General features: G+C 50.5%; 1 protein-coding gene across 1 annotated transcript in view; it reads left to right on the forward strand.

The window, feature by feature from the left end:
* TGM3 (transglutaminase 3) overlaps positions 1–9,467 on the forward strand; it is a 54,108-nt gene that overhangs the window by 13,409 nt on the left and 31,232 nt on the right. The window contains exons 2-7 of the mRNA XM_004698188.2: positions 292–459; positions 772–999; positions 1,631–1,749; positions 2,803–2,931; positions 6,806–6,983; positions 7,073–7,208. Coding sequence (XP_004698245.1) covers positions 292–459; positions 772–999; positions 1,631–1,749; positions 2,803–2,931; positions 6,806–6,983; positions 7,073–7,208 — 958 coding nt within the window. The remainder of the gene's footprint in view (positions 1–291; positions 460–771; positions 1,000–1,630; positions 1,750–2,802; positions 2,932–6,805; positions 6,984–7,072; positions 7,209–9,467) is intronic.

Raw genomic sequence — 9,467 nt, forward strand, 5'->3', positions numbered from 1 at the left:
GTGGAAGGTCAACTGCCTGAAGGGACAGAGCCCTTTTTGTAAGCTTAGGGAATCGGAGTTAGGAGATCTGAGCCTGGAAAGATGGAATGGGAACAGATGGTAAAGCTCTGGCAACACAGCATCAAGGTCTTTGGTTTAGGAATGCAATTCCCCCTAGAAGTTTGGTTTTTCCCTGTCTACCCCCTCACCAAAAACTGCTCCTTTGGTATTTTGTGCCGTTTTCCCACGCCACCATTCTTTGCCCCCACCCCCACCCGGAACTTCAGCTCCTTCTTTCTCTCCCAACTTTAGAACCGTCATCTGTGAACTGGAACGTGTCCTCCAACCGGCAGGCACATCACACCGACAAGTTCTACAGCCCAGAACTGATCTTGCGAAGAGGCCAACCCTTCCTCGCCTCAGTGGGCTTCAAGGGAAACGTGGGCTCTGGGGAAGATCTGACATTCACCGTCTCCACAGGTACCTGCTCACCCACCTTGTACATGAGTTGCCCTTGAGCTGTGTATGTAGCTGGAGATAGTAACACTACAGTCACTGAGCCTTGGGCTCCAACTCAGCCCTGGCTTTCAATCAGTGTGACCTTGGGCAAGTTGCTAAAGGGTCACCATCTTTAAATCGAGGGGCATTTGGTCCCCGTGGCCCCTCAAGCATATTTCAGAGATACCATTCCGTGTCCGTCATATGACGTTCCCATGGGTGGTCCTGGAAGGGGATCTCTCCCACAGTCTGGCTAGCATGCTGATTTCCATGGTTCTCTGTCTTCTTTGGCAGGCCCCAACCCCTCCGAGTCAGCCAGGACGAAGGCCGTGTTTCCACTCGCCAATGGGACAAGGGGCGGCTGGAGTGCTGAGCTTCAGTCCAGCCAGGGCAATACTCTGACCATCAGCTTCTCCAGTCCTTCCAGCGCACCCATAGGACGGTACACACTGGGCCTTCAGAGCCCCTCCTTCTCTGTGAATCTTGGGACATTCATTCTTCTCTTTAATTCTTGGGACCAAGGTAAGCATTGAACCACCTCTACTGCCAGCTACCCACTAAGCAGAGCCCATCAGAAGGTGGTGGTGGTGGTGGGTGACTTCCCATGGCTCAGGTTGGATTAGGCAACGGGTGTGGGCTATGGAAAGAGCACAGAAGCCAGAAGCCAAAGACCATGAGTCCCTGCTCTGCTGCTTACCGGCTGGGTCACTGGACACTCACTGCACAAAGAGGAGTCTGGGATTCCTCATCATCCAATGGAGTTTGTTTTCCTACTGTCTCCTCTAGGGCTATTGATAATGTTTTTTGAGCATGCTAGAATTTTTTAAAAGGCGATGACCAGTGTAACTCTGCACACGGAGACAGTCTCCTGTCCAAAGGAGCATCGGTAGTGAGCCAGTTCTCCAACCCCGAGGTCGCATTTGCAGACACCCAGCTCCTCCATGCTTCCCCTCCAGCTCTGCATTCCCACTGCCTTGGAGTTGCAACAGTGCAGCCCAAAGCTACAATCTGAGATGGGGTCTCTGAGGGAAGGGCTGAAGTGAAACGTCCTCGAAGCTCTGTCCTCAGGAGAGGGAAGAGCGGGAGAAGATTGATCTCTCTGGTTCTCTGTAGGACACTAGTCCCCATTATATCTCCTTTTTGTGTCAAACAGATGATAGCGTCTTTATGAACAATGCCGCCGAGAGAGAGGAGTACGTTCAGCAAGATGCCGGCATCATCTATGTGGGAAGCACAAATCGCATTGGCATGGTTGGCTGGAACTTTGGTCAGGTAGGGAAGGGGTCAGAAGGAAGCTGGAGGGCATGTCCTGTTGCTCAAGGAGCTCAGCAGTTGGTCCGATGGACAAGCAGAAACCCTCATCTCTCCCTCTGCCTGTCCTTCTACTCATTCATCCAGAAGACACTCCATGGCCACCTATGAGGTGCCAAGACCCAGGCTGCACCCTACGGAGAGAAACTAAGAGAAAAGCCAAAGCTGCTGTCTATAGGGAACTCACCATGCAGTGAGCACAACAGGCCTGTAGCTGACTGGTGATGAAGTATAATTGGCACCATGGCACTCTGGACAGAAGGAAAATCGATTGAGTTTCTGCTTTTTATCCCATGGAAAAGCGTGGTGAACGTCCCTTGCTGCGTGCACTAGACCTGTCAAAGCCTTAGGCTCTTTGTCCTTTATTATCCTGGTCCCCTTCTGAGTCCCCAGGTCTCCCTGGCTTGCTCAGCTTAGAAAACATTCAGGGGCCTCCCCCACCTTTTCTTTTTCCCAGAAGACAACCCCTCCCACAGTCAGCAAGACCGGTTCTGTTTCCTCCTCTATATGTGTCAAATGTCCTTTGAAGAAAGAAACAAAAAGTCCAGTACAGGTAGACCGTACATCTAGAGATGAAAGGTGGTCTGGTTTTGCTAGCATGCTCAGGGAAAGGTTTCTTTTAGGAAGAGACATTTAAGTGGAGACCTGAAGAAGGTAAGCGAGGGGCCATAAGCGTCCCAAAGAGAAGAAACCAAAGCAAAACTAAACTCACTGCCATCGATTCGATGCTGACTCATAGAGAGCCTATAAGACAGGGTAGAGTTGGGGGTGGGGGTTTCTGCACAGCGCCGTATGTATCCAGAGAGCTTTAGATGAGTCAATAGGGCAGATGGTCGGGCATGGCGGCTATTCCTCAGTTGTTCTCCTCAGTTCCGGAGATTAATGATGGAAGCTCCCAGCTCGTTCTCATGACTCACCAGGGTGGCTCTTTTGTCCCTTGATTAGTCTAGACCACTTGTCATTTCTCTCATTTTAACATTTTATGTCCCCCCCATCCCACACCTCTTTTTACAGTTTGAGCAGGACATTCTGAGCATTTGCCTGTCGGTCCTTGATAGAAGTCTGAATTTCCGCCGTGACCCTGAAACTGATGTGGCCCGCAGAAGTGACCCCAAATATGTTGGCCGCGTGCTGAGCGCAATGGTGAGTAACAGGCAAACGATAAGAGCAAGGTGTTGCCACTTAGTGAGCACTAACTATGGGTTGCAGGGACAGCCCTGGCGGCTTCATGGGTTACTTGTCAGGCTGCTAACTGCAACGGTCAGCCACTCCGCTGGAGAAAGATGAGGTTTTCCACTCGCATACAGAGTTACAGTCTTGGAAACCCACAAGGCCAGTTCTGCTCTTTCCTGTAGAGTCGGTGTGAGTCAGGATTGGGCTGCTGGCTGGGAGGGTTTAAACTATGGGTTAAGCGCCTGCACTCATCAAACACACCGTCTCATGGAGTCGGTTCTGACTCAGGTGACCCATGTGTGTGCCAGAGTAGAGCCAGGCACCAAAGAATTTTCAGATTTTTTTCCAGAGGTAGATTTCCCAGCCTTTCTCCCAAGGCATCTGGGGGTGGATCTGAACCGCCAACCTTTCAGTTAGCCACCAAGCACATTCAGTATTTGCAGCACCCAGGGACTCCTCACAAAATACAACCCAAATGGTTTCGTACGATTTCCAAAACAGGAAATCTTTAGGAATAAGACAGCCTCATGTATCTTCCGAGGAAGGGCGGGTGGGTTTGAACCACTGACCTTGCAGGTAGCAGCCCACACTAAGGATAATGGACTTCGTAGCTATTATCCTCCCTGTTTGGTAAACGTGACATGTGGGGCTCCTCTGGACTCGCGGACTTGGCTGAGGAGCACTGGGTGTGAGTGGCAGAGGGAGGGCAGGAGCATGGTCTTTCCCTATATTGGGAGGTGTTTCCCAGATGACAAGGAGAACTTGTCCTTTGGTGCCCCAGGGACAGGAGGAAGCCAAGCCGAGACTGGTTGCATTAGTGAGCACCCTGGGAAAGGAGGCAAGTCCCTAGAGAATCACAGTGCTGAGCACCTGGGTACCTTCACTTAGATCTGTCTCCTCCACAGCACAGGGGACTGGGTGTCAGGATGGCAGGCCACCAGCCCAGCCTGCTCTTTATCTAGCTGGGGGACCAAAGCCCAAGAACTGAAGTGGCCTGCTCATCACCACACAGCCTGACTCTGTCACATCAGAGCCAGGCCTCAAGCTGCCTGCCCAGAGCCTCTTCCCACACCACCCGCCCATCCACACACAGTCCTCAGAGGAGCCCATCACTGTGCTCCAAGCCAGGAAGAAGGGGCCACCAGAAAGTCTCCCAACAGGGACCAACCTGTTAGAAAATCACAAGCTAGGAATTCAAAATCTAGAAGAGTTCTTTCACTTTGATCCCTTTAAATGAAATAATTGCTCCAGTATATTTTTTTATTTTGTCTTTTCTTTAAAAAACCCAACAACTGATTAATTAAAAAGATAAACAATTAATGACCTTGGCCTTTCTTGCCCTCTTTAAATTGGAGTTTGGAGGATCTCCAAATTAATGAATTCGTGACACGGTTAAAATTCGTACAACCTGTAGGCTGCATGATACATGTTTGGGGAGAAATCAGGGTGAGCTTTTTGCACCAGTTGAGGCTTACACTGGGTCTGATGGGAAGGCATAGGGTGGGTGGTGGTGTCGTGGGGGGGTGAGGGGGGGAGAGGCAGTGTGGTTCAATGGCAGAATTGCTACCTTCCAGCTGCGAGATCTGGGTTGGATTCCTGGTCAATATACCTACCTTCTGTGCAGCTCCCATCTTGGTCAGTAGAGGCTTGCCTGTGGCTATAATGCTGGACAGGCTTCAGCAGAGCTTCCAGTGTAAGAAAGGCTAGGGGGAAAGCCTTGGTGATCTACTTCCATAAGAAACAGCCAATGAAAAACCCAATGGATCCCACTAGCCTAATCTGAAACCAATCAGAGAGATGTGTAGCGCTGGGCAGCACTTCATTCTATCGCGGATGAGGTCCTCGGAAGTCAGGGCCCACCACGGGGTCCAGGGGAGTTGGAGAGAGTCAGGAGATGGGTCAGGACTAGAACAGCCCCAGCACGACACACAGAGGAACTGAAGCTTACGCAGAACATCAAAATCCAGGAAGATTGGAAATCCAGTGGTCTGGGAGGGAGGAGGGGGCTGAAAAGCCAAGGCAGGGGTGAAGGGAACCCGGTAGCCTTTGGAGGCTGAGGAAAGAGTGGGTGAGGCTGCCGGTTCCTGCAGCCGCTGACTCACTCAGCCTCAGGTCAAACCGCTCTATCTGGGTGCCAGTTTCCTCGGCTGCACCTCCCCAGGAGCTTGCCAGGCCTCCCAGTTGGGCTGGGCCCCAAGCTAGTTGTGGCTTGTGCAGGGCTTTGAAATGCTCAGCCAGAGATGACCCTCCTGATTACTACCATGGTGGCTGGAGCACCGGTGATTCAGGAGATGGGGGCATGGCCACACCATCTTCCCTCTCAGGGGAGGTCTAATCCAGTCCATCCTGTGATACCAGGCCCTCCCATTGGGGGCGGGGGGTGGGGGGACTCTCCTACTGAATCCAGGAGCCAAGAAAACCCACCCCCACCACCTTGCCACTTGGCGGGGTGGGAGGGCAGTTAAGTGTGGCCCATGCGTCCGAACACTTATAAAGTCATAAGCCATTCAGTGGACATATCAAAACCAAACATGCTGCTTCCCCAAAAAGAGGGAGACGAAATCATGATTTCTCAGGAGCCAGTGGTCCTGGGGGAGCCCGGTCCAGCCTCCATACAGTTGGGATAAATGACCGAGTTCCACAGACCGGACACTTGGCTTCTCAGAACTTCAGCAGCTTCTTCTGGTGCTCACCTTCCCTGCACTGGAAGATGAAGAACAGGGCCCCCAGCAGAGAACTGACTTGGCCAAGTTCACGGAGCTGACAAGAGGCAGGGCTGGGCTTGCAACCTAGCTTCTACCTTCTTGCGCCCTTTGAACTTGTGACTCTGGAAGAGTTCCGACACATGCACAGGGAGGATGGGCACGATGACCCCTGTGGGCCCATCTCCTGGCTTCAGCAATTCTTTCCTGTCGAACCCCCGCCCCTGCGATCTGACACATCGCAGACATGACATCACCCCACTGGGAAGAGTCCAGCCTGTGTCTCGGAAAGGTAGTGGACTCTTGACTCCCCACACAGTGCTCTCTTACACCACCTCATGCGTGTCTGGCTTATGTTAGAGCATGCTCTGGGGTAAATGAATGCATACATGGGGGGGGGGCAATAGTCCATCTTCAGTCTTCCAAGAAGTTAGCTGCTCGTTGATTCTACCTCACTGTGACCCTAGGTAGGGGTTCTGAGACTGCAAGTCCTTAGAGGAGCAGGCAGCCTCGTCTCTCACCTGTGGAGTGGCTAGTGGGTTTGCAACACCAACTTTGCGGTTAGCAGTCCAATGCCCAATCCCCCAGGACTCTAAAAGAGAGGTCCAAGCCATGGACTCAAGTCAGGTGTCTGTGACAGTGTAAGAGCTCTTACAAGGGCCTCTGTGCGAGCTACATTTCCCGTCCCTCCTTGCCAATGGCAAGCTGCAGTCTCCAAAATGGATGGATGGATGGATGGATGGATCAAGGGCAGTTAAACTCTGCCCATTAGTCACAGGTCAATGCGCTTTTAAATCCACAAACTGTTCAGCATGTTTAAAAACCAAATCAGTTACCACTGAGACCATTCCAGCTTGTGCTGCAAAGTAGAACTGCTCCGCGGGGTTTTCTTAGCCTAACTTCTCTTTCGCGGCACCACTGGGTGGGTTTAAACTGACAGCCTTTGGGTTGGTAGTCTAGTGTACATCATTTACCCAACCCAGGGACCTAGTTCATCCCCCTACAGAGATATTATTACAGTTACGATGCCCCAGGTCCTAGAACGACCGGGATAAGCCTACAGCTCAGCTCCCACCTTGGGCTCTCACGTGGCCATCTGTGGGAAAGATAGAGACTGACTCCTCTGGGGCTCTCCTGCCCAGATCAATGGCAATGATGAAAATGGCGTGCTTTCTGGGAACTGGAGCGGCAACTATACGGGTGGCCTGGACCCCAGAAACTGGAACGGCAGCGTGGAGATCCTTAAGGAGTGGAAAAGATCCAACTTCAGACCCGTGCGCTTTGGCCAGTGCTGGGTCTTTGCTGGGACCCTCAACACAGGTACTTCCAGCGTGCTATTCCTTTCCTGGGCCAGGGGGTACCCTCTCCGCTGGCCCCCGAGTCCTCAGACTGACCCTGACTTGTTGCAGTGCTGAGGGCTCTTGGGATTCCCTCACGAGTGATCACCAACTTCAACTCGGCTCATGACACAGACCGGAACCTCAGCGTGGACGTGTACTATGACCCCCTGGGGAACCCCTTGGACAAAGGCAGCGACAGCGTGTGGTGAGTGTATGCCCCTCCCCTGCACCCAGAACACCCAATCGGAGTAGCACCTTCTCCTCCCCATTCTCTGCGACCCAGTTAGAAACAGGAGAGGGTGTAGAGGATAGATGCTGACAAAGTCGCCTAGATGTGTGGCAAGACCCAAACCACCTGGATTCTCAGGATTCTGCAGTCACATGGTCTGCTCTAGTCTGCCGTCTGCTGAGCGGTCTGGCACCAGGGGAGGGTTTGGCTCAGGAAGTCTGCAAAACTGCCCAGCATTTTCAGGGTCTATTAAGTTTGTCAGGTATAGTGTACAACACATATATTTTCTTAATGTGAAAAAAATAACAGCCGTGTATTTTCTCGAATCGTATGTACTTACTATGTTCTGTAACTGCTGGACTGAAAAGTGAGAGATGTGTACTGGGTTCCCATGAAACGTAAGAGGCTTTAGCTACAACTGGACCCAGCCACGACTATGCCAGGTGCATTTGTATGCATATAAACAAAAAAAACAAACTCACTGTATGCAAGTACACACACCTAATTTAGACTAGATGTCAAATGGAAATAGGTTATGTAAAACTTTCAGACAGGCAGAGTTAATGGTCTGAAATGTCAACCCCCTAATTCACAATTTTAAAAATGCATTTAAATAAATAAACAAATATAAAGACATCTATACCCATAATTGCTTATAGCAGTATATGTCATAAAAATAGATGTTTTCTCAGCTATTTAAATTTATAGTTGAAATCAAGCTATTACCATATGGCAACCGAAAATAATTATATCTGTATCTGTCAATGAGGAGCTCTGGTGGTAAAGTGGGTTATGCGTTGAACTGCTAACCACAAGGGCAGCAGTTTGAACCCACCAGCTGCTCTGCAGGAGAAAGATGAAGTGTCTACTCCTGTAAAGATTTAAAGTCTTGGAAACTCAAATAGGCAGCTCTGCCTAGGCCTATAAAGCTGCTATGAGTCGGAATCAACTGGGTAGGAGTGAATTTGGTTCAGAGTATATCTGTACATACACAGATATCTCTGTGTGTTCATGTGTATAGGTCAACATTCTCTTATCTTAATCCATTGCAAGGCGCGCACACACACACACACACACCCCAACTCACCCCCATAAACCAAACCAGACTCGCTGCCATTGAGTCAATGCTGTGGGTTCCTGGGACTATACCTGTGTATAGAAGTAGAAAGCCTCGTCTCTCACCTGCGGAGCTGCTGGTGGTTTCAAACTGCTGACCATGCAGATCGCAGCCCAACATGTAACCACGACACGACCAAAGTTCCCCATAGATTTGGTAAAATAACCTTACAGCCGTTAGTACCTTATTTTCAGGTAGTCAACATTCCTTCAGAGACACTCTAAAGGAAACCTACTGTTAAGGAGGTTCCAGCCCATGGCGACCCCATAGAGGAAGGTCGACCTGCCCCATGGGCTGCTGTCTTTCCAGACACAGGCTGCCACAGCTGTCTTCTACAGAGTGTCTGGTGGCTTTGAACCACCAGCCTTTCCATTAACAGCCCGGTGCTGAACTCTTGCACCTCCGGGCTCCTTCACATGGAGACAACAACAACAACCAATCAAACTCACTGCCACTGGGTTGATGTCAACTCACAGCAGCCCTTTAAGACAGGGTCCCACTGCCCTGCTGAGTTCCCCAACTGTGACTGTTAGCGGGAGTAGAAAGCCCCACCTGTCTCCTGTGGAGCAACTGGTGGTTTCGAACTGCTGACCTTTTGAATCAAAACTGAACAGGTAACAAATACACCACCAGGTCTCCTTAACATTGAGGTGGTCTGTATAAAATAAGTTATTCTTTGTTCTTCCCAGATCAGTAGGCCAACTTTTCTGAAAGATGGGTAGTGTAAATAACGAAATAAAATGAAAATAAGAGTGCGAGGGGAAACGTGCTATCGAGCAAACTGCCTGCGCCAGCAGCTGAAGTGCGGGGTGTGAGCGCCCACACGCTCCACAGGAAGCAGAAATTCTGCCCTCCCCTGCGGTCCCACGGAGTCCCAGGGCTTTATCACAAAAGCTCCTTTGAGAACTTCCTTTCTTGGCCTGTACGTATACAATGTTCTAAGGACATTGCTTCTTTTTTTTAATCGCTCTATTAGGGTCTCATACAACTCTTATCACAATCCATACATACATTAATTGTGTAAAAGCACTTTTGTACATTCATTGCCCTCATCATTCTCAAAACATTTGCTCTCCACTTAAGCCCCTGGCATCAGCTCATTTTTACCCCCTCCCTCC

Source organism: Echinops telfairi, unplaced genomic scaffold (assembly GCF_000313985.2).
Source record: "Echinops telfairi isolate 266 unplaced genomic scaffold, ASM31398v2 ScPeMD7_5592;HRSCAF=6446, whole genome shotgun sequence".
Lineage (NCBI taxonomy): Eukaryota > Metazoa > Chordata > Mammalia > Afrosoricida > Tenrecidae > Echinops > Echinops telfairi.